At 40.0% G+C, this 23,658-nt stretch overlaps 1 protein-coding gene across 1 annotated transcript in view; it reads left to right on the top strand.

Annotated features, from left to right (window-relative positions):
• SACM1L (SAC1 suppressor of actin mutations 1-like (yeast)) overlaps positions 1-23,658 on the top strand; it is a 73,520-nt gene that overhangs the window by 38,595 nt on the left and 11,267 nt on the right. The window contains exons 6-15 of the mRNA XM_010862510.1: positions 286-413; positions 5,517-5,666; positions 6,642-6,701; positions 7,564-7,597; positions 12,346-12,447; positions 14,516-14,601; positions 15,389-15,475; positions 15,961-16,029; positions 18,717-18,796; positions 21,661-21,759. Of these exons, the coding sequence (XP_010860812.1) occupies positions 286-413; positions 5,517-5,666; positions 6,642-6,701; positions 7,564-7,597; positions 12,346-12,447; positions 14,516-14,601; positions 15,389-15,475; positions 15,961-16,029; positions 18,717-18,796; positions 21,661-21,759 (895 nt within the window). The remainder of the gene's footprint in view (positions 1-285; positions 414-5,516; positions 5,667-6,641; positions 6,702-7,563; positions 7,598-12,345; positions 12,448-14,515; positions 14,602-15,388; positions 15,476-15,960; positions 16,030-18,716; positions 18,797-21,660; positions 21,760-23,658) is intronic.

Genomic DNA, 23,658 nt, shown 5'->3' with positions numbered 1-23,658 from the left:
TCTTGTGAACAAAAGCAACCAAAATAAGACGATAGTAAGATGTGCTTCACATAAAAACAATCAAGTGGCTAAGAGGAGATCTGGCCCTGTACAAAATTTGACCGTTCAAAAAAATATTTTTAAATAATATGCTCGTCTCTCTATTCATAAATTATAAGATTGCCTTAAAAATGCGCTCGTCCTTTATTTAGCACAACTCCTGCCTCTGGAGTTGAAAGGACTGCTGCTTCTGGCTTTCTAGTTGCCTTGTTTCTGTTTACCTAAGTTTGGCTTTGCTTTTTGCAGGTAATTATCTAATTGTCATTACCAAAAAGAAAAAAATAGGTGAATTTTTCAATCATGTAATCTGGAAAGCAACAGATTTTGATGTCCTTTCTTATAAGAAGACGATGTTGCACTTAACTGATATTCAGGTAAGGACTGGAAACAGTAATTGCAAAACCCAAAGAAGTCCCATGGCATGGGTGGGGAACGGAGGTGGAACACAGAACGTTTGGTGCAGTTTAAAAAAATACATTTATCTGGCTGTCTTAGTTGCAGTATGAGGGATCTCTCGTTGCAGTTTGCGTATTCTTAGTTGCGGCATGTGGGGTCCAGTTCCCTGACCAGGGAGAGGTGTATATATCCCTTCATATATTTTATTGCTCTTGGGTTGTTGCTCTTTTTTTTTTTTTTAACTGACTCAATTCTTAAAATATGAAATTTCATAAAAGAGAAAAGGACAAACTGAAAATGCCCATGTGCTCAACACATAGATTTCAGTTCATATTTAAGCGTTAGAAACTGGTTCCGGCTTAGCTGTGTGATAGTCCACCAGGGTACAGAAAGATGGCTCCTAAGGTACATGATGGGAGCAGCACAAGCACTGTTCAGGCTACTCTTGATGCAGTTTTGACAAGAAATAAAACATTTTAAATTCTTGATGTTTTAAATTATAGTATACTAAATAATACTAGTTTTACTATGTTTTCATTTTTCCGTTTATAACTTACAGTAGGAGTGTACTTTAATGTTTTGAGTTTTTAAAAATCTGTCATGCAACAGTTGTAATTTTTCCTATTGATTATTAACATAGGTTAAGATTATTGAGAAGGATAGCCTGGTCATTTGCATGGTCCAGCCCTATTGTGCAAAGCAAAGACTGCCAGTATTCTTATTCAAACAAAGCTATTTTTGCTTGAAGTATTTTTAAAAACTTAGTTGAATGGCATTAACTCTTCTATTTTTTTAAAATTACCTTAAATCAACATTATGTTTAGAGATTTATATCTATTGAGTATTTGTTTTCTAAATGTACATTATAGTATGTACATTAGTATATACGTACTATATTAGTATGTACTATAGTATAGTAGCTTTAAAAATTTTTTATATTGTATTTTTATTCCCAGAATTATAAAAAGTTTGTTTTTGAAAAAAAGCTAACTATTCTGAAACATGTATCTTACCTGTAATAGACATTTAAAAAAATTAGTCCTAACGCTATTGTCTTATTGACTTAAGTAAAGCTGTAGAATGGCCTTCCCTGTTGGCTCACTGGTAAAGAATCCGCCTGCCAACACGAGAGACATGGGTTTGATCCCTTGGTCAGGAAGATGCCCTGGAGAAGGAAATGGCAGCCCACTCCAGTATTCTTGTCTGGGAAATTCCATGGACAGAGGAGCCTCGCAGGCTATAGACCATAGGGTTGCAAAAGAGTCGAACACAACAGCGACTTAAAACAACGACAAAACTATAGAATATGGCTTTTATACTTTAAACTTAAAATTTATTTTTTCTACTACTTATATCAATCAGTGTATTAATATATTCATCCTCTATGAGACATAATTTTAAGGCAATGAAAATGTTTATATTTAATAGCCCAGTAATAGTGAACAATTTCTTGATTGCTCTAATTTGTTGTCAGACTGTATAACTAATTGCTTATTTGTATCTTCCGTTTTTCAAAACAATGTTGAGGCCAAAATAAAAATTTTGTAGTATGTAGATTTGTAATATGTAGATTCAATGTTAATCATTTGTTAAACATTATTACCAGACATTAAAAATTACTTTTTAAAACAAGGATAAAAACAAATGTCTCAGTATTCATTGTGAAAGCCAGCTAAAATGATTATCAGAAAATAAGTAGAAATATTACTTTTACTGAATCTTCCTTTCTTTCCTATTGAAGTATAGTTGATTTACAATATTAGTTTCGAGTATACAACATGGTAGTTGAGTATTTTTATGCATTATAAAATGATCACCACAATAAATCTCCTTACCATCTGTCACCATACAAAGCATCATCGACGTTCTCTCTATACTGTACATTTTATCCCCGTGACTTGCTTATTTTATAACTGGAAGTTTGTATCTCTTAGTCTCCCTTACCTACTTCACTCATCCTTCTTACCTACACTCCTCATTGGTAACCATCAGTTTGTTCTCTGGGAGTCTGTGTCGTTTTTAATTTCTTTCATCGTTGTCTTATAGTTTTCCAGTGACAGATTTTCTTCCCATCTTGGTTAGATTTTTTTCCTGGGTATTTTATGCTTTTCTTGCAGATGTACATGGGATTTTCTCCTTAATTTCTGTTCCCAGTTCATTGTTACTGTATTGAAATGCAATGGACTTTAATATATTAATTTTATATCCTGACGTTTTACTAGTTATTTTGGTGGCCTCTTTCCTTTAGGGTTTTCTATGTGTAGTTTCATGTCATTTGCAAGCAGTAACAATTTTACTTCTTCCTTTTCAGTTTAAATTCCTTGGATTTCTTTTGTCTAGTTGCTATAGCTCAGTTCACTTCGGTGTCTCAGTCATGTTCAGCTCTTTGCAGCCCCATGGACTGCAGCATGCCAAGTCTACCCTGTCCATCACCAACTTCTAGAGCTTACTCAAACTCATGTCCACCAAGTTGGCTGCTGCTGCTGCTAAGTCACTTCAGTCGTGTCTGACTCTGTGTGATCCCAGAGATGGCAACCCACCAGGCTCCCCCATCCCTGGGATTCTCCTGGCAAGAACACTAGAGTGGGTTGCCATTTCCTTCTCCAGTGCATGAAAGTGAAAAGCGAAAGTGAAGCCGCTCAGTTGTGTCTGACTCTTAGCGACCCCATGGACTGTAGCCTACCAGGCACCTCTGTCCATGGGATTTTCCAGGCAAGAGTACTGGAGTGGGTTGCCATTGCCTTCTCCAACCAAGTTGGCTAGGACATCTGATATGTTGAGTAAAAGTGGTAAGAATAGGCATCCTTGTCTTGTTCTTTATCTTAGAAGAAATGCTTTTAGATTTTCCCTGTTGAACTTGATACTGGCTATAGGTTTATCATATATGGTCTTTATTAATAAGGTACACTCCCTTTATGGGCTTCCCTGATAGCTCAGCTGGTAGAGAATCTCTCTGCAATCCGAGAGACCCTGATTTGATTCCTGGGTTGAGAAGATCCTCTGGAGAAGGGGTAGGCTACCCATCCAGCATTCTTGCCTGGAGACTCCCACGGACAGAGGAGCCCGGTCAGCTACAGTCCCTGGGGTTGCAGAGAGTCGGACATGACTGAGCGACCAAGCACAGCACACATGCTTTGTTGAGAAGTTTTATCACAAATGGATAATAGATTTTGTAAAATGCTTTTTCTGCATCTGTTGATGATCATATGATTTTTATTCTTCAGTTAATGTAGTATATTATTTGATTGGTGGGTACTGAACTGTCCTCCCATCCCTGGGCTCAGTACCATTTGATCATGGCATGTGATCTTTTTAATGTACTGTTGAATTTGGTTTGCTAGTATTTTGTTGAGGATTTTGCGTTGTGTTTATCAGTGATACTGGCCTATGATTGTGAGTTTGTGTGATAACTGTATCTGATGTGAGTATCAGGGTGATACGGGCCTTTTGGGATGAGTTTGAACGCATTCCTTCCTCTTCAGTTTTTTGAAATAGTTTCAGAGAGGTGTTAACTCTTTGGTTTAATTCACTGGTGAAGTTGTCTGATCCTGGACTTCGGTAGTTTTTTAATTACTGATTCAGTTTCGTTGCTGGTAATAAATCTGTTCATATTTTCTATTTCTCCCTGATCAGTCTTGGGAGGTCGTTTCTAGAAGTTAATCTGTCTCCTCGGTTGTCTGTTGTGCTGGCGTACAGCTGTTTGTAATAAGCTCTTCTGTGCTTTGTGTTTCTTTGGTGTCTGTTGTAATTTGTCCTCTTTTGTTTCTGACTTTAGTTAGGTCCTCTCTGTTTTTCCCTTGATTTATCAATTTTGTTTACCTTTTCAAAGGATCAGGTCTTGGTTTCATTGTTCTTCTCTGTTGCCAGCCAGCTGGTGGGCGCAGAAGCCCCCCCACTAACAGGTGCTAAGGAGGGTCCAGAATGGCGCTTGCTAGCACCTCTGTCCTTCTGGTGGAACAAGCTCCCTAAGGTGCTTGCTGCCAGCGTCTCCACCCGCAGTGGCAGTCCCAGCTGCTTTCTGCCTCTCCAGGAGGCTTGCCAAGATCACTAAGTGGGTCTGGCCCTGGCTCCTTTCAGGCCCCCATGCTAGGCCTTGGAGCACGTGAGATCCTCCGCAGGCCTTTAGGAGGAGAGCCTCTGTTTCCTGCAGTGCTCCTGCTCTCCTGTACACAAGCCCTGCCTGCCTTCAAATCCAGACATTTCTGGGAGCTTGTCTTGCTGGTACAAGATCGTTGACCTCAAGAGCTGACGTAGGGCTCAGACCCCTCGCCCACTGGGAAAAGGGGCAAGGATTGTCACAACCTTGGCAGTTGTGATAATCCTCCCATTGGTGAATCACCTCCTTGAGGGTGTGGGTCTTGACTATACCAGGTCTTCACCTCTCTCACCCATCTCATGGTTCCTTCTGGATATCTTTAGCTGTGAAAGATCTGTCCCACCAGGCTTCAGCTTGCTTTCATAGACAGTTGCTGTGTGGATTGTGGTAATTTCGGTGCCTGTGGGAGGAGGTGAGCTCAGGGTCCTCCTCATTACCCGTTTGACCACTGCAGTCTCTCCTGGACTTTTCCATTTTTGCTTTTTTTTAAAAGAATTCCATTTGACTTCCCAACTAGCCCAAACCAGTGCAGTTTCTTAGGAGTGAGGACGGTGTTATTCTCTTGTCACTGACTCTCTGTGTTACTGGGTTCTGTCAAATGAGGATAATTAGGGTAAGCTAGCAAGGAGCTTCTGGGAACACAACAGAGACGCTGTATAAAGTACGTGAGGCTCAGGGGGTCGTAACTTAAGGTGGTGGTGCTGGATTAAGCTACCTCTTCTGCCCTTTAGAGCAAAAACTGTGAAGGATGCTAATGGGAAGGAGGTCTGCCCACCAGCTTCTGTAATGCCCTGTGCTCTTGAGCATTGCCCGTGTGACAGGAACTGTCCCAGGCCCGAGGGAAGCGAGCATCCCCCTTGTCCAGTCTTTGTGCTGATGGCATTTAACAGGGCTTGACTTAAAGATTTTTACTTTGACTCTCTGATCATGCTGATTCCTTTTCAGGGATAAGATAGACTGACTGTGTTCTCTGCTTTGTTTGCAGTTACAAGATAATAAAACTTTCCTAGCAATGATGAACCATGTCTTGAGTATGGATGGGTTTTACTTTTCAACAACATATGATTTGACCCATACTTTGCAGCGGCTCTCCAACACTAGTCCAGAATTCCAGGAAATGAGTCTCTTGGAAAGGGTAAACTTAATCTTCTATTTTTTTTTAAATTTTAATTTTTGGGAGCATGCCTCTATTTTATCCATAAAATATATATTGATTTTTCTCAGTCCTGGCTGTATCAGGATCACGTATGGAGCTTTGAAAACATACCATGTTTCAAGTAGACATCACACTTCAGATTCAAGATCCCAGGATCTGTATGTTTCACAGACACGATCGAGAACTGCATTTGTGCATTTTCAGAAATCTAGCTTGAACACATTGGTCATTTCCTAGCTCTCAGTGGTCTGTGGTATAACAGAACATTAGCAACACCATTGTGCTTGTAAACTTAATGTCCTAAGAGATGAACTTCTTTTTGTAGTGGTGTCATTTATAGCTTTTACAACAAGAAAAGTAACAGCTTGTTAACTTGGAAAATATGCTTTTGTTTAATGTGGGATTTTTTGTGATTCCCCCTCCCCCGCTTTTTTTTTTTTTTTAATTAAGCATATCTTTAAAACTAGACCTCAGATGATTTAACATGAAATTTCTGCTGTTCAGGAACCTAGATAATTGCTGCCTTGGGTTTTTTTGTTGTTGTTAACAAAAATAGATAGGTTTAGGGGGCAGGTAGCATTTATAAAGTTGCAGTCAGTTATCTGTTGGCTTAGACTATATGAAATTGCCACTAATTGACCATTTTTGATCCATAAAAGTGATAATTTTATATAGTTCACCCTAAATCAATATTTTAGTTGACTAACTTACTAAAGACTATAATAGTCTACTCTGGTAAAATTATATGTAGGCTTAGGTGTACGGAGAAGGAGGCAACAAAGGATGAGATGGTTAGATAGCATCACTGACTCGGTGGACATGAATTGGAGCAAATTCCAGGAGACAGTGGAGGCCAGAGGAGTCTGCAGGAGGACAGAGGGATACTGCAGTTCATGAGGTTGCAAAGAATTGGACATGACTGAGCCCACATTAATTTTAAAACTTCTCTCTCAGGCAGATCAGCGGTTTGTATGGAATGGTCATCTTCTCCGAGAACTTTCTGCTCAGCCAGAGGTAATGTACAGTAAATAAAACCAGCTTATTCGTCACCATCCAAGTTGTAATTGAATACATGTTACATAATGGCTAGTTAATCACTAAGGATTTTGGTAAAGAAATCTGATTTAACTCTGTTTATAAACTTGTGGACTTCGATTAGATCTACCTCATTCTAGGTTGAAGAAGCCTAGTTATTTTACTTTGCTCTTCTATGGAAGCCTTAAATACAGGAAAAACATACCTGAGTAAAAATAACATTGGTTTCTATAAGGAAGAGAGAGAGAATACGTATTGGAAAATGAATAATGTAGAAATCGGGCCATAGCTAATTCCCCAGGCAAGTGGAAAGCTCTGCATTTGTGTCTGTAAGGGATCCTGACTCCCTTCAGTCACCCAGGATAGACGTGCATAGATGGCCCCTTCCTCTGTTCCTGGTTTATGCACATGAGGTATAAATAAGGAGGCCTACTTCAGAAGCGTAATGTATGGAATCTAGGTAAATAGATTTGCCTGATGGCTTCATTTTTTGACATTTGCTTTGCTTTTTTGGGAAAAGTAGATTGAACTCCCTGGAGGAGTGCAGTTGTTGTAGGCCAAGACTGATAAAGAGAGATAAACATTCTGACCCTTGTGTAATCTTGTTAGTGTTCCAATATCTATGAATGTTCAAGCCCAAAGGATTCCAGCAAATACTTAAATGTTTTAAATTGAAAAGGCAATGTGACATTAGAAAAATTTCATTAAAATTAAGTTGCCCATAAGTTTGCTACTTTGTTGTATTTGTATATTACTTCCCCATCTTTAAATATTTTTTATATAGTGCTTCTTTTTATTATTATTAAAGTATATTTATTCCTAAACATTATCTTCATTTCAGGTCCATCGGTTTGCCCTTCCGGTATTACATGGCTGTATCCTTACATATTACTCTTTAGTTTTCTGGCAGTCTTTATTTAAATATTATTATAAGGCAGATTTAAAGACAGTCTCAACTGTTACATGAGGAGAGTATTTTAGAATTAGTAGGTACTGCTTTTGATAAAATCAAACCTATTAACAAAATCTGAGAATACTGGTTGTAAATGACCTTTTTTTTTTTTTTTTAATAGAATGAACTCTTTAGACTGAATCATGTTCTCACTCTCGCAGAATTCCGGGGCTAGTGGGTTAAAAGAAGAAATATGTCCACTGTGTTTTGGCTTTTTAAGACTTTATCAATAAACAAGAATAATTTTAGCCTGACTTGTGAACATTTTTCTTAGTAATTAAGAAAGACTCAGGAACTAGGGTGACCAGCAACTTGGAGAGGAGAATTACAGTTGAAAATTATATTTGTCATTTGAAATAGCCCCAGAAAAAATGAAACATAGATGTTTTTACAAAGAATGATGCTTGCAGAGCAGGTACGGTACTAGTACAGAGTGAGTAATGGTTATCTAATTGTAAGTTCATTTTAAAAAAGTCTTTATCAGAGACATCATCATATTAATAAAAACGGAAGCAGACTGAGCTGGCCGATAAAGGGCCGCCCAGTGTGCTGCTGAGCGCCCGAGATCGGGCTCTGCTAGAAACCGAGGGGTCTCTCTCGAGTGCTCCCAGAGAAGCTTGTGAGCCGACATAGCAGTCTGTGGTTTATCTGTTCATGGTGTGAATGTGATTTCCTTAAATTATCATGCTTACTATACTTCAAAGCAGAAAATAGCAATGCAGGAGAGATTTTCTACAGTTGTGAGGGAATAGAAAGCAGAAAATGTCAGGATAAAAGCCCTTGTTTTTTCTGGTTTTGTTTTGCCTTTTCCCTGAAGCTCTCTCAAGCTCTCCTGAGGGTAAACTGATAGCAATGTTCTGTGTAGGTAGCGCTTCAAGGATCTGGGCCACTTGTTTGTGTGTGTGTGTTTTAATTCCAAAATGAGATGTGAATGGGCAAATAATGGTAAATGGGGTTATAGAAACAGATTATCCATTTAGCTTTAAATCTGAAGCTTAACATTGGCCTTTTAAAAAGTGTTTAAATGTATGTAGTTATTTTTGGCTGTGGCAGGTCTTCCTTGCTGTGTGCAGGCTTTTCTCTAGTTGTAGCACGTGGGGGCTGCTCCTGGCTGCGGTGCTTGGGCTTCTCATTGCAGTGGCTTCTCTTTCTGCAGAGCACGGCCTGTAGGGTGAGAGAGCTTCAGTAGTTGCGGCTCCTGGACTCTGGAGCACAGGCTCAGTAGTCGTGGCACACGGGCTTAGTTACTCTGCTGCCTGTGGGATCTTCCCAGACCAGGAATCAAACCTGTGTCTCCTGCATTGGCAGGGGAGTTCTTTACCACTGAGCCACCAGGAAAGCCCTACATTGTTCTTTGTTTAGTGCTGACTTTTGACTAGAACTGTCATCAGGGATTCTGTGTACTTAAGAGACCAGCAAGAACAGAGGGAGCATGGCTGGGGCAGAGAGTGGACAGGGCAGGCGGGAGCTGGGTTCCGAGATGCAGCTGGGCCCGCATCCTGCAGCCCTCAGCAGCGCGGCCTGTCAGGAGGAGTGCTCAGGATCTGGGCAGAGAATCTGCATGGTCGGACAGGGCCACTTGGACACTGGTGCAGAGAATAAGCCCAAGGGGAGCAGGGGGGATGCAAGGCGGAGTTAGGAGCAGTTGTAATCCAGATGGGAGGTGATGGTGATCAACAGTGCTCGGGCTCCAGATAAGTTTTGAAGATAGGGCTAAAAGGAGTTTGACAAATTATATTACATGGGGAAGGACAGAGGGTTTAGTATGCATCTTAAGGTTTTTGGCCAGAGTAAGTGGAAGGAAGCCATACACTGACGGGGAAGAGCTGAGGTGGGAGGGAGGCCAGAGCATTCAGGCCTTTCTTTGGACACGTTAAGCCTGAAGTATCTGTGGATATCAGAGTAGAGATGGCAAGAAAACATGGATTAATGAAAATGGAGTTTAGGCGGGAAGTCCACATTGGAGACATATATTTGAGGGTCCTCAGGGTACAGATGGCATTCAGAGCTACGGGATGAGAGCCTCAAAGGGAGAAAGGTACATAGCGAAGGAAAAGGTGTGGAAAAGAGAGAAGACTGTCTGAAGGGGATCCTAGATAGTCCATGCTAGAGCCCCAGAGAGAACGGAGGGCCTTTGAAGCGGGGCGTCGGAGTGAGTAAGTGGAAGGACCGGTCACACAGAGTGGCTCTAAGATTTAAAGTTGGGGAAATGAAGACCACCCAGCAAAGGCCACTGAGGAAGAGGAGACCCAGCCAAGTGAGAGCTGTGTCCCAAAGCAAAGGCATACCAGGTGTCCACGCAGGGGGTCAGATCAACTGATGTGCTGCTGGTCGTTTAAAATGACCGTTAGAGAGGGAGGTTAGGCTCCTGCTCCCTCACTGCCCTCCCCAGTGGGGGCTCTCGCCACATCCCGGGAAGCCAGGTTGTGGAGAAGGTGAGAGCACAGCCCCTGCCGGCACAGTGTCCTTGAGTGTGTGAGGGGCTGGGGCCCCATGCACAGGTCACAGGCCTGGCAAGGACAGCTCGTCCGCTGGACTGTGCAGCTCAGCCGCCGTGGCAGAAAGGAAGCAGCTTTGTGGGCGTGGAGGCCGGCGGTTGCGTGGGTGTGGTGGGAGCATGTGGTGGCGGCTACTTTCACGGTGATATGGAAGCAGTGCCGTTAGCTGTGAGCAGAAGCTCAGAAGCTGAGGACAACATGTGAAATCGGCATCCCACGTGGGAGCGTGTGGCCCTGGGAGTCACTAATTGATACAAGATTAGAAGTAAACACATTGACTTAAGCTGTGTCGTGATGATGGGCTTCTGCATGACTTCATTTTTCTCTTGTTCCTTCCAATGCTTTCTGGAAGGATATTCATCTTGTAATCAGAAGAATATGATTCATGAAACAGTCAGACATATTCCATGCTTTACTCAGTTCTGTCAGGGCAGGCTCCTGATTCATCTTTGTGCCCTGCTCCAAAGAGGTAACTTGAGCAAATGAATGCATAAGTAGTGCTTTGAAGTCTTCTTTAGCACTGTGCTTTTAAAGGATTGTGAATTGGAAGCTCAAGGTGAGTCATTAAAGCTGATGATGCCAAGTGATGGAGAAGGATGAATCATTAGAAATTCATATGGCTAGTGTCATTCGGTACTGCTGGTTTGAAAATTATTTAGCATTTCCTTGTGAATTTACTAGGCCTTCCCCTCTGTATACCCAACATGTTTATACCAGGAGGTTTTTCAAGAATGTCCACAGCACCAATGTTAGAACCGACTCTGAACACTGCAAGTTCCATCAGCACAATTAGGGCTTTTGTGATACGGTCCTTTCAGATTTCATACGACACCAAAAAGGACCGAACTGCTGCTTCATGCAGTAATGATGACTGTTAGGTACTTACTGGGGGAATAAACAAGGACTTGGAGTTATATTAAGAGTGTTGTGCCATTCTTATAAACAAGCTGTGTGTTTTTAAGTCATGGTTGCATATGAAAAAGTGAAAATCAGTCGTGTCTGACTCTCTGGGACCCCATGGACTATACACAGCCCATGGAATTCTCCAGGCCAGAATACTGGAGTGGGTAGCCTTTCCCTTCTCTAGGGCATCTTCCCAACCCAGGGATCGAACCCAGGTCTCCTACATTGTGGGTGGATTCTTTACCAGCTGAGCCACAGGGGAGGCCCAAGAACACTGGAGTTGGTAGCCTGTTCCTTCTCCAGCAGAGCATCCTGACCTAGGAGTTGAACCAGGGTCTCCTGCATTGCAGGCAGATTCTTTACCAAATGAGCTATCAGCGATTACACTTAAAAGGCAGAAGACTGGTCTACACAAGCCTTGTGGGCAAGTAGACAGTTGCATGGGATCAAGGAGCAGATGGTTAGATTCAGGGTTTTGATACTGTTTGGAAGTTGAAAGTAGGTTATAGATATTTTATTATAATACTGACTCGATGAACATGAGTCTGAGTGAACTCCAGGAGTTGGTGATGGACAGGGAGGCCTGGCGTGCTGCGATTCATGGGGTCGCAAAGAGTCGGGCACAACTGAGCAACTGAACTGAATGCTTTATAATGGATGAATCAAACTATATTAAGAAAAATGTTATATATATATATATATATATAAAATAATCATGGCCAAACACATGAGGAAGGAGGAGATAATTTTTAATTATCTGCTTCTGAATAGTCTTTAATTTACAATTTGACCTGTAAATCTTCATCTGCTTACCAACTGTTATTTGTAATTATGTATATAATATATATAATACAAATTTCAGTAGCGTAGTCTTTTTTCCATTTCTTATTTGAAGGTTAATCTATTTTTAAATGTGTATGTTTTTGACTCAAAGATGATTTTTTTGTGATGTGGTTAGTATACTTCCACAAAGTGGTTGAGACTGTCAGGGAAAGGAGATCATATTATGTAAATAGAGACACTCTAATGAACCACTTAAACACACTGACTATATGTCATCATAGGCTTATTGACTTGACAGAACTTCACAATCAGAAGTAAAGGCTTGTGAATGAATATTCATGAAGAAACAAAGATCTGCATATTCTCTGCTTTTTTTTTTCCCTTTTAGAGACAGAGTCATTCTAACTAGGGTAGAGAGATTCAAATTTCATCTGAAAATAATACATATGATTTCTCCACATGTTGTATTTTTCTTAATGTAGTTGAGTTATTACCATGCACTCATGTTCTATTAATGGAAAATACTTTGATTGGATTCTCATCTCGAGGAGGAGTTGTTTCAGAGCTGGTGTGCGCTATTATGTGAGAGGTGAGATGAATTTTGTCAGCGCGATTTGGTACTGGGTTATATCTGTCTCTAATTAGTGTTTGGCTCATGGTGACTTGAATGTAACCTTTTGTATTTTATTTGTTTTCATTATCATTTGATAGCCTCACTAAATGTTTATCTCCTGCTTCATTATAATAATTAGGTAGGTCTTCTGTGCTTTACTCCAGCTACTGTAGTGGCAGTCATTGCATTGTTCATGAGACACTGTAGACTGCTTCTTAATACTTTAAGATGAACCGGTCATGTTATTTGCTGAATGTCTGAAAGCATAGCTGAAATCACTGTAGTTTTCAGTAACCTAAACCCATATCAGAAAGTATTTTTCTTTTATTGCTCTTGGTTTCTTCGCATGTATAAAGCTAGACATTTGACTTTGTGCCTTCAGCCTTTAAGATTTACATTCGAGCATTTATTCTCTAGACTTTGTCCTAGCAACATGCTAATTTGCTTAAACCAGGGTATTAAAATCTGTATTAAAAGTTACTGTCATTATGAAGAGAAGTTTCCTTGAATCTATTTTTTTAAACCAAAATATATCAGAATAAAACTGTGGATTTACTCTATGGTAAATCATGAAAGTTTTGGGCTAGGAGGTTGTAAAAGTCATTTCATTAATCTTTAGCACAGCAGAGGAAGAAAGACATTTAGTGAGTTACCTGACCAATGTTATAGAACCAGGATTAAAGTTAGCAATGCCTTTATGTCTGGATTGTCTTGGATGGAGTCATATTTTTTAATTAAAAGCTTTAAATTTGCAGTGCAGTCAAGAAATATAAAAAGATATGCAATTAAAAATATTTCTCCTTTCTGACTGTATCTGCAGCGTCTTACCCCTGACCAGCTGATCTGTTGTTGGTTTCTTATCTTCCAGATAATGTTTGTGTTACTGCAACTGTGTTCTCCTTTTGTAGGCAGTGGTTGTATACTGTGTACATTTTCTTGCACCTTGGGTTTTTTTAAACTAAATATATATTGAAAATCCCTTCTTAAAGATCCTCTCTCTCACATAACTCTTAGCTCTTCTCTCTTGCACACTCTTACTCCGTCTCAGTTTTTAAAATAACCACATATTATCCCTAATGAAAATTCTGGGCAGAACCGAGTATAGCCCATGCTTCAACAAGTGGTTTTAGAAGGTTTTGAAAAGGCATTTTATTGCTGATTTGACTCATAATTTTTTTCCCTTTCTGGTAAATATGTTAACAAAAACAGTGATATTTATGTTACACCTCAGTGTTATGTGTTTTAAAAATATGTCAGATAGAAAGGATGTTAAATATTTGAGATGGTTAAAAATCTACTTTTTTTTTTTTTTTCCTGATAATTTGAGTCAGGCACTAATTGAAAGTTGCCTTTGCTTATTTTTAGCAAACTTTCCTTAGTTAAAATAGATAATATAAACAAGATAGTAAGGTAATGCTTCAAACATTTGAAAGAACTAACTAAATCAAGGCTAAATAAGAGCAGTGCTTTTCAAATTAGTTTTTTTTGGGTGTATGCATGGAGTTCTAGAAATTATAGTATTATATACAGTTTTTTGTGCTTTCATTTTGATAGTTAAAATTACCAGCATCTCCTGGGTTACTTGCATCATTATAACAAAAACTATTAACAAAATGGCCCACATTTGCATTTAATACTGTGTTTAATGGTTTAACTTCCAAAATGGTATTTTTCAAACTGGGATCTATGTCATAATACACTCTCAGAGGTTTTTGAGAACTTGTTTTTTCTTAAAAGATGTACAAAGTTTGAGAAACACTGTTTTGGAGGAATTGTGTATATATAAATAATTGCTATAGTAAATAGCAGTCAACAGCATTTGTTTATTAATAGGTCCTTAATACTGCCTTTAAGCCCATGTAAATGAGCAAGCATCTGTTGTTAGCTTTCTGATGGTGTACTCTGCATTTGTTTGAAATTTAGTTTTGAAAGTACTTTTCCACTAATTTGAACTGACTTAATTCTCTTCAAGTTAAGAGTGAATTAGCGAGTTTCTTGTGTTTTTCTTATGTAATAAATATAGTTAATTTTTTTCTCAATTCAGGAATTGACTCCGAAGGCCATGCAGCTAACTTTGTAGAAACAGAACAAATTGTGCATTACAATGGGAGCAGGGCTTCATTTGTACAGGCAAGTTACCGCGTCTGTGAGGCAGCCAGACAGTTGGCCTTTTCAGCTTGGGTTGTGGTTTCCCGTTATATTGTTGAAGGTTTTCTCCTTTTCTCTCCTTTTTTAAAGTAATATCGCAGTCTATGATGTGGATAGAGTTCACCCAGAATAAGGATATTCCATTAAGCTGGCTGGCACTCAGCTTCCTCTGTTTCCGGCCCTTGAATTAAATGCCTACAGAAGAGGATAGGGTAGGCGGTGCAGGGGTTGTGGAAATGGGGCATCTGTGTGCTTAACCCGTCAGACTTCTACAGGGCAGTGGGCACAGGACAAGCAGCTGGCTTGTGCCCGACCCGACGTGCCGTGCACGGCATTGTGACGTAATACCCGAGCAGTGGCTCACTTGGTGGTTGAGAGCGTTAATGGCTAAAAATATTTTTAAGTTCATAAAGGTACTCTTTTGAGAATGAATACAGCTATTTTCTCATTTTATTATAATGCCAAATTATATAGCAGACATAACTTGGTAATTTTTACTTGTAGATAAATTGATTTATTTTAGAATTTGGGAGAAGCCCAACTGTCCACAAGTACATGTATGTAAAATCAGAAAAAGTCCTTTCTAAATGTTTCCCCACCAAATACGAATTTAGGAGCAGGTAAGCATGAATTTGTTTCATAGTTAGTAGGTCATATGTTTATTTTTCTATTTTTCAGTCATTGATACTTACATACCCCTGACAGAAAGCTGAGAAAAACAAGTGTGTGTGTATATGTTTCTCTTTACATATCTTCTCTTTTTTTGTAGACTCGAGGATCAATACCACTTTACTGGTCTCAAAGACCAAACCTCAAGTACAAACCATTGCCACTGATCAACAAAGTAGCAAATCATGTGTGTATCTTCCATGCTATTTTCATTGATATGAATAGAAGCTTACTGGAATTATAATTTGCATATAGAGCATGTATTCCTCATAAGTCAGGCTTCAATGTCTTTGAGACCCTTCTCCTTGGTTCTGGCACAGAGTGGACCTCTAAACCAAGAGACTGTATAGATGGCATATTAAAATGTGGAAAAACAAATTGAACGTCACAGTAAATTTTGATTTTAGAGATCTCAGTGAGATTTGCAACCTTATGCTGTTTAAAATATTTAGTGTATTCTATTTGAGATTAAGCTCAGAAATAGTAATATTGTAGCTCAGGGTAGAATGGCTTATAATTACTACTTACTACATGGTATTAAGAATATCTAGAAGACAGCTTAATGTCATTCTCTTGAATATAGAGATAGGACATTTAAGGACATCCTTTTAACTGTCTTGGAAGTATTTTTGTAATGTGGTAAAGTATATAATTTTTTTTCCCTCTTTCTAGATGGATGGTTTCCAAAGGCATTTTGATTCACAAATAATTATTTATGGAAAACAAGTCATAATCAATCTGGTATGTGTCTTTCTTACATTTCTTGGGGAACAAAACCTTAGCATCTTTTTTTTTTTAACATGACAAAATTTAACCATTGTAACCATTTCCAAGTGTGCCGTTCAGTGGCCTTAAGTTATTGTATAGTGTTGTGCAACCATCACCACTCTTCATTTCCAGAAGTTTTCATCATACCATGCAAAAACTCAGTATCCCTTAAGTAGTAACCTTCTATTATCCCTCTCACCTCAACTCCCGTTAACTATTCTGCTTCTGTCTCTGTAGATTTGCCTGTTCTAAGTGCCTCATCTAAATTATACTGCATAGCGTTCATTCCTTTGTGTCCTGCTTATCTTAAGCAGACTGTTCTTTACCTGGCTCTGAGTTACTCTGTAGTGTCTTTTCATTCTAAGCTGAGGACTCTGCGTAGTGTTTCTGGTAGGGCAGATCTGTGCTGTGCTTTGTTGCTCTTTGTTTGCTGTGCTCACGTCCAGCTCTTTGTGACACCATGGACTGTAGCCTGCCAGGCTTCTGTGTTCTTGGGGGTTCTCCCGGCAAGATTACTAAGTGGGTTGCCATGCCCTCCTCCAGGGGATCTTCCCAACCCAGGGATCGAACCCAGGTCTCCCGCATTGCAGGTGGATTCTTTACTGTCTGAGCCACCAAGGAAGCCCAAGAACACTGGAGTGGGTAGCCTATCCTTTCTCTAGGGGATCTTCCTGACCCAGGAATCAAACCAGGGTTTCCTTCATTGCAGGCAGATTCTTTACCAGCTGAGCTACCAATTCCCTCAGCTTTTTTTAAAATTAAGAATATCTTAATTTCTCATTTTTGAACTACAGTTTTGCCAGATATAGAATTCTTGGTTGACAGTCCTTTTTTTTTTCCTTTCAGTACATCAATAGACCATCTTGTGGCCGTCTGGCCTCTAAGGTTTCTGAAGAGAAATTGGCATATAATTCTACTCAGAATCACTTGTACGTGATGAGTCCTTTCTCTCTTGCTGGTTTTAAGATCTCTCTTTGTCTTTAAGTAGTTCTATTATAATATCTGATGAGAATTTCTTTGGATTTGTCATATCTGGAGATTGGATACCTCTTGGATTTGAAGATCTCTATATTTCATCAAATTTGGGAAGTTGTTTTGCCATTTTCTCTTTATAACCTCTCTGGCCCTTTCTCTCCTTTTTCTAGGACTCCTATAGTGAATATATTGTGTGTTCGGTGGTGTTCCAAGTCCCCTAGACTCTGTTCAGTTTTCTGATTCTTTTTTCTTTCTGCTCCTTCAACTTGATTATTTCATTTGTTCTATCTTCAAGTTTGCTGATTCTTTTTTCTTCCTGTCCAAATGTGCTGTTGAACTCCTTTAGTGAATTTTTAGTTTCCCTTTTGTAGTTCTCAACTCCAGACTTACTGTGTGGTTCCTTAGAATAATTCTTATTTCTTTGATCTTCTCATTTTTTTTTCATATACTGTTTTCCTGATTTCCTTTACTTCTTTGTGTTTTCATTTAGCTCTGAGCATATTTAGGACAGTTGTTTTGAAAGTTCTTTATAAATAGGGCTTCTATAGAGATGATTTCTATCAGTTTATCCTTTTTCATTAACTAAGCTTTGTCTTTTTTTTTTTTTGTATACCTTATGATTTTTTTTGTTGTTGAAAACAGGCTATTGGATGTACATAATACAGTAACTCAGGAAGTCAGATTCTTCTTTCCTAGGGGTTTCCTGTTTTGTTTTGATTGTTGAATGCTATAGTAATCCATCTGTTTTGAGACTTTTCCAAACTATTTTTGCAAAGACTGTTCCTTGTGTATGCTCACTAAAGTCTCTGTTCTTTTAGCTTGCTTGTGTTCAGCTAACAGTGTGATAGAAATTTCCTTGAGTATCAGGACCTGAAATAGACAAAGGAAAAACCAAAAAAGAGAACAAACCCATCTCCCAATTTCTGCTGACTGGTTCTGTGGTGGAGCAGTCCTTCACGTGTTTAGTTAGGCTTGCTCGGAACCTAGGGATTAGCTTGAGGTGAAGCCTTAAGGTCTTTTTAGGATTTTTCAGAGTGTGCATCTTGCTTGGGTATGCACAGGGCTTTCTAAAACCCTCCATGAATGTGGCTGTTTTTTAATATCCTAATTTCCCAAAGAGTCATCATTAACACCCCAGCTGTTTCTGCGGCTTTAGATGGTCTTTTTTATGTCACCACCTGAAATATCTTGCCCTAGGCATCTGTTGGTTTTTAGTCCTCTTGCAGCTTATATGAACAGTGTTTACCACTTTCCCTGCCTGTTCACATTTATGCAGGACAGAGACCGCCGAGTCACTCCTTCAGATCAGAACAAAACATACACAATAGTTTGCAAATAAGTTCTCCTCTGCTCCCTCCAATTAGAGGAGGGGGACTGAGAACTGGTGCTGCTGCTTAAGCTAAGATTGTCACTGCACTGGGAAAGGGTAAGGCAAGGGCAAGAAAAAGGCTACAAAACTGTCCTCCAGTTTTGAAGATGGCTTTATCTTGATTGGACCTCTCCTTGGTTGCTAGAAACCTTTGATTGTTTTCCAGAGTTCCTACAAATTTGGTTTAGACAGCATCTCTTTTCTCCGATGTTTTTGTGAAGGTACAAGAGCTTAAAGCTTCATAGTCTGCCATTTTGCTGATGTCACTGTCTCCTTTTAATTAAACTTAAAGCTGTGGTGGTTTTAACTTTTACAGGTAAATCAGAAGGGCTCAGAGAAGCCGCTTGAACAGGCGTTTGCAACAATGGTGTCTTCCTTGGGGAACGGAATGATCAGGTACCCACTAGACTCTGTTGTTGGGCCTTTCAGGCTACGTGTGCACTTCATGTACATGCAAGTACACAGATCTCTCTCTAGACACATTTCAGTTTGTGGTTTTTAAAGCGTGATTTTGTTTGCTTGAAATTTTCTCTGACATAACTCATGTTGCAGGATAACTTCTTTTTTCATTTTTACTGGGAGTACAGTTGATTCACAGTGTTGTGTTAGTTTCAGGTATATAGCAGGGTGAGTCAATTACACGCATACCTATATCCACTCTTCTTTTTTTTAAGATTCTTTTTCCACATAGGCCATTACAGAATCCTGAGTAGAGTTCCTTGGTTCCCTTTGCTACACAGCAGGTTCTTACTAGTTTTATCTCTTTATATATTGTAGTGTGTATATATCAGTCCCAATCTACCAATTTATCCCCTGCCAGCCCATATCCCCTGGTAGCCGTAAGTTTGTTTTCTACATCCATGACTCTACTTATAAATGAGCTCATTTGTACAGAATAATTTAACAGTTGAGTTTTAATTTGAATTTTGGTTGAAATCCTCGCCTTGAGGCTTTGTGTTGCCACAGCCATTGGGTCTTTAAGTTCCTCGCCTCTGCCTGGTCCTGACCCCACACAAGCTGGAGCCGTTTACTCTTGTGTGGTGGCCTTGTCTGGAGCGGCAGCTTGTCTCTCCTGTCAGTCACCAGACAACAGTTAGAAATTCTCTGAAGCTCTGTCAGAAAAGAGGGGGATCCTAAAACATTAGTAGTTGCCCTGTGGCATGTGCAGGGTGATGAGTCAGCCCATTTGGAGCGTCCTGCATCCAGAATCTGGGCTAGAAGATGGGGGTGTACTCTGGTAGGAAGTGGTCACAGGCAGTGGGGAAGGCTTTCAAAGAAATGGTACTGGGTTATTTGGGGACAGTTTTTTTTAAGCTATAGAAAATTTTAAAACATAAACAAAATTAGGACATAATGAACCTTTGGGGAAGAAATTAAGTTTGTTTTATCCAACTCAAAACCTCTAGCAAATTCTTCAGACCCTTGCTTCATGCACATTTCTGCCTTCTCACAATGGGACCTGCCCAGACATACTTTGCATGAATCAGAGAAGTGATTCCTGTCCAAGATGTGCCTTAAAATTTTCAGAGGAATTACTCAGAATATATCTAAGACCTGAAAAATCAGAATCTCTGGGTTTAAAGTCCAGCATGTATCATATATTCTAGCAAAAGTTTATCTCCTGGTTGCTAGGTTACACCCCTGGATAAGACCCTTTCTGTGTTTCAGAGGGTTTCCATAGGCGGGTTTGCAGCAGAAACTAACTTTGAGAACTTGAGGCATATGTCAGTCTAAAGTTGTGCCCTTGGTATTCAGTGCACTCGGAAGGCTCCTTCTGCCAAGAAGTGAAACCCTAAAGCTATTGTTACCGAAATACAATGATGTAAGACATATTCTGAGAAGACACAAACATAATTTTAGAAAGATGTAAGCTGAAGAATCCAAATGCATTTAGGTGCTAATGAGCCACTTAAATTCTTCAGACGAGTCTATGGCCATGATCAGAGCTCTCCAAAAATAAATACGATGCCACCAGTTTTAATGGAGCTGCCTTTGAAAGTGCTTCCCCCACTCTCAGTCTGCCCAAAGTCTAGCTCACAGTTGGCTAACTTCTGTCTTTATGCTAATGTGTAAGGTCCCTCTGTAGAAGGAAATGGTAACCCACTCTAGTATGGAGAACCCCATGGACAGAGGAGCCTGGCAGGCTACAGTCCGTGGGGTTGCAAAAGAGTCGGACACGACTCAGCAACAAGGCCCCACAGTTGGCTAACCTCTGTTTTTATGCTAATGCCTAAGGCCCCTCTTGTGCCCTGAGATAACCGCTGAGGTGAGAGAACCACGCTCTTGACCTGCTGGAAGCCCACCCTATATTGGTGTTTGTTGTCCCTTCAGCCGTTGGAGCCTGGAAGTCACACGAGAGTGGGCGCCTAACCTGAATTTTGCTCTGTTGAGGACAGTGTAGTGTCCTTCTAGTCCTCGTCCTCCATGACTTGACTTGATGCTTGAACAGGAAGTTGGGTGAAAGTGGCTTGTGTGAGAATCGTCAGCTACCCTGGTGCCCGGGTTCTTTGCATTCTTCTTCCTCTCTTGACTTTCGAGAGGTGGTTAATGATTTTCTCCTCCCTCTCAAGGGGCAGCATTTTCAATTCCTCAGAGGACACCTTCACTGTTAGGTGTGTTCCAGCTTTGAGATTTATGCCTCTTAAATATCAGATGACTGAAAACAACCCATTCCCGGTTGGCAGACCAGAAAGTTCTCTCTACCACTTGCGTGTGTGATGTGTGGCTGTTGATAAAGTGAATATTTTGGCAGGATGAACAAGTAACAACCGGAGTAGGCACCATCCTGTTTCTGTTCTTCTCACAGCCTCAAGCACGCAACACAGTCCAGCCCTCCTTGGCCTGAATCGAGTTTGACCATTTGGAATATCTTAATTGATAGGAAAATCAGAAAGGGGCCCTATTCTTGGCGCCTGGGGCAGAGAATAAATACACAGCAGATAGCTCAGTTGGACACGCTACTTTATATTAACAGGCCTCATTGCTGTGCCTTTTGCTAGGCTTACTGACTCCTATCTTAGGGCCTCTAGAAAAACATGTAAAGATACTAGTGTGTGTTGTTTTCCTTCAGTAGATATGAGCATGAGAAGGTCAGCACATCTGTGCATGCCTCTGTGTGTGTGTATGTATAGTGGTAAACCCAGAGTAAATGTATGTTCCTAGGTGAAATGTATTTAGAGAGGAAGATCAGCTTATGAGGTATTATTAAAGAAAAAATGATTAATTTGTAGTCACTTTCTGAATATCTTTTGTTTTGTTAGGTACATTGCCTTTGACTTCCATAAGGAATGTAAAAATATGAGGTGGGATCGGCTAAGTATTTTATTGGATCAGGTAGCAGAAATGCAAGATGAATTAAGGTAAGTTCTGCTATTTCTCTGTGGAAATTGAGGGATGAGATAGGTGCATACATTAATCACATATGTTATGCATTAGCTAGCAGACCTGTAGTTCACTGGGTTCATACCACTGGTCTGTTCTCATTTTTAGTTTGTGTTTTTTTCCTGAAAGATTAGGCTTGGTGACTTTTAAGTATTTTAAAAATCTTAAAAATGACCCAAGTCTAGGTATTTTCATATTTTTATGTATTCTACACATTTACAAAGTTTAACACAATTAAAGATAGTTTGCTACTGTTTTATGTTCAGTTCTTTTCACTAAATGTTTTGTTACTTTCTGTTGTTAGCCTGCCAAGACTGTAATGTCAGCATGTAGTGGCTTTGCCGTGTTCCACTGTGTCATAGCACAGTTAGCTGAACGCTCTTCTTCACATTGGGCATCTGGTTCATTTCCTTTTCTCTTCCTTCCCTCAAAGACTGTGCTTCAGTGAATCACTGGGTATAAATATATTTTTACTTCCGTTAAATTGTTTCTTAAGTTCTTCAGGGTAGGATAATGGACTGAAGGGTCTAAATATCTTTATGGTACTTAGGTGTGTTAAGGTGTTAATTACTGTGTGGCTTCATAGATGGACTGTACTCTATGCATATCAGTCTTGACCTGTTTTAGAGCCAGAAGTAGGAATCTGGAAGCTAGTCTTATTTTGTTTTTGCCTTTGTAGTTCTAATCCTGGCAAGCCAAATGTACTGTGTGAATTTCAGTTTCATGGTAACGTAGTAAAGCTTCTCCTATAGTTATTTGCTCAGCTTTAAGAAAAAAATATTTTTATACATATTAAGTAATACCTGCTGCTAAATCGCTTAGTCATGTCCAGCTCTGTGCAACCTCATGGACTGTGGCCCACCAGGCTCCTCTGTCCATTGAATTCTCCGGGCAAGAATAGTGGAGTGGGTTGCCATTTCCTTCTCCAAGAATTGCCTCTGCCTTCTCTTTAATTACAACCTTTTGTTTCATGTTTTTTAAAATCTTTGAGAGTCTCTATATTGGTAATGAAAGAAAAGTGATGTCGCTCAGTTGTGTCTGACTCTTTGTGACCCCATGGACTGTAGTCTACCAGGCTCCTCCGTCCATGGGGTTTTCCAGGCAAGAGTACTGGATTGGGAGTGGGTTGGGCCAATACTGGAGTGGGTTGCCATTTCCTTCTCCAGTAATCCCAGCTATAGTTAGTTTAATCTGCCTTTTTCCCCCACCCCCACCCCTTCCCCATGAGGTTTTGTTTTGAGCATAGCTAGTGTAGAGGGGTTGACCTCTATCATTACTGGGGTGTAGACAAACATTGTCGGGGGGTGTTTCCTTGAGTTTACCTGTTAATTGCAGCCCCACAAGAGTTAAGAAAGGAGAGATTGACGCCAAAATCTATGTCCATTGTGGTCACCATGTTCCACAGGGACAGTAGACCCCTTTCACGAAACTGTGACGTTCAGACCTCTCTGCACATTTGTTCTCAGGGTTTTGGGGGAAAGTGGAAAGAATCTGGGCTTTGGGGCCCTATCCAGAGTGTTTGAAATCTCAGTTTGCCTCTTATTAGCCGTGTGAACAGGAGCAAGTTAATCTTCAAGCCTTGATTTCTCCATCTGAAAAGTGGAGATAATAATACTTATCTCTTAGACCTGTTCTGTAGTTTAAGAAGTAATCTTTATAAAAAATGTAGTATTTATTTTATAAGCGTTAGAGACATTACTTTGTCAACAAAGGTCCATCTAGTCAAGGCTATGGTTTTTCCAGTGGTCATGTATGGATGTGAGAGTTGGACTATAAAGAAACCTGAGTGCCGAAGAATTGATGCTTTTGAACTGTGGTGTTGAAGACTCTCTTGAGAGTCCCTTGGACTGCAAGGAAATCCAACCAGTCCATCCTAA

This window comes from Bison bison, unplaced genomic scaffold (genome assembly GCF_000754665.1).
Source record: "Bison bison bison isolate TAMUID 2011002044 unplaced genomic scaffold, Bison_UMD1.0 scf7180017864482, whole genome shotgun sequence".
Lineage (NCBI taxonomy): Eukaryota > Metazoa > Chordata > Mammalia > Artiodactyla > Bovidae > Bison > Bison bison.
Note: the sequence above shows the minus strand (reverse complement) of the source record. Positions and strands in the feature narration are given on the sequence as shown.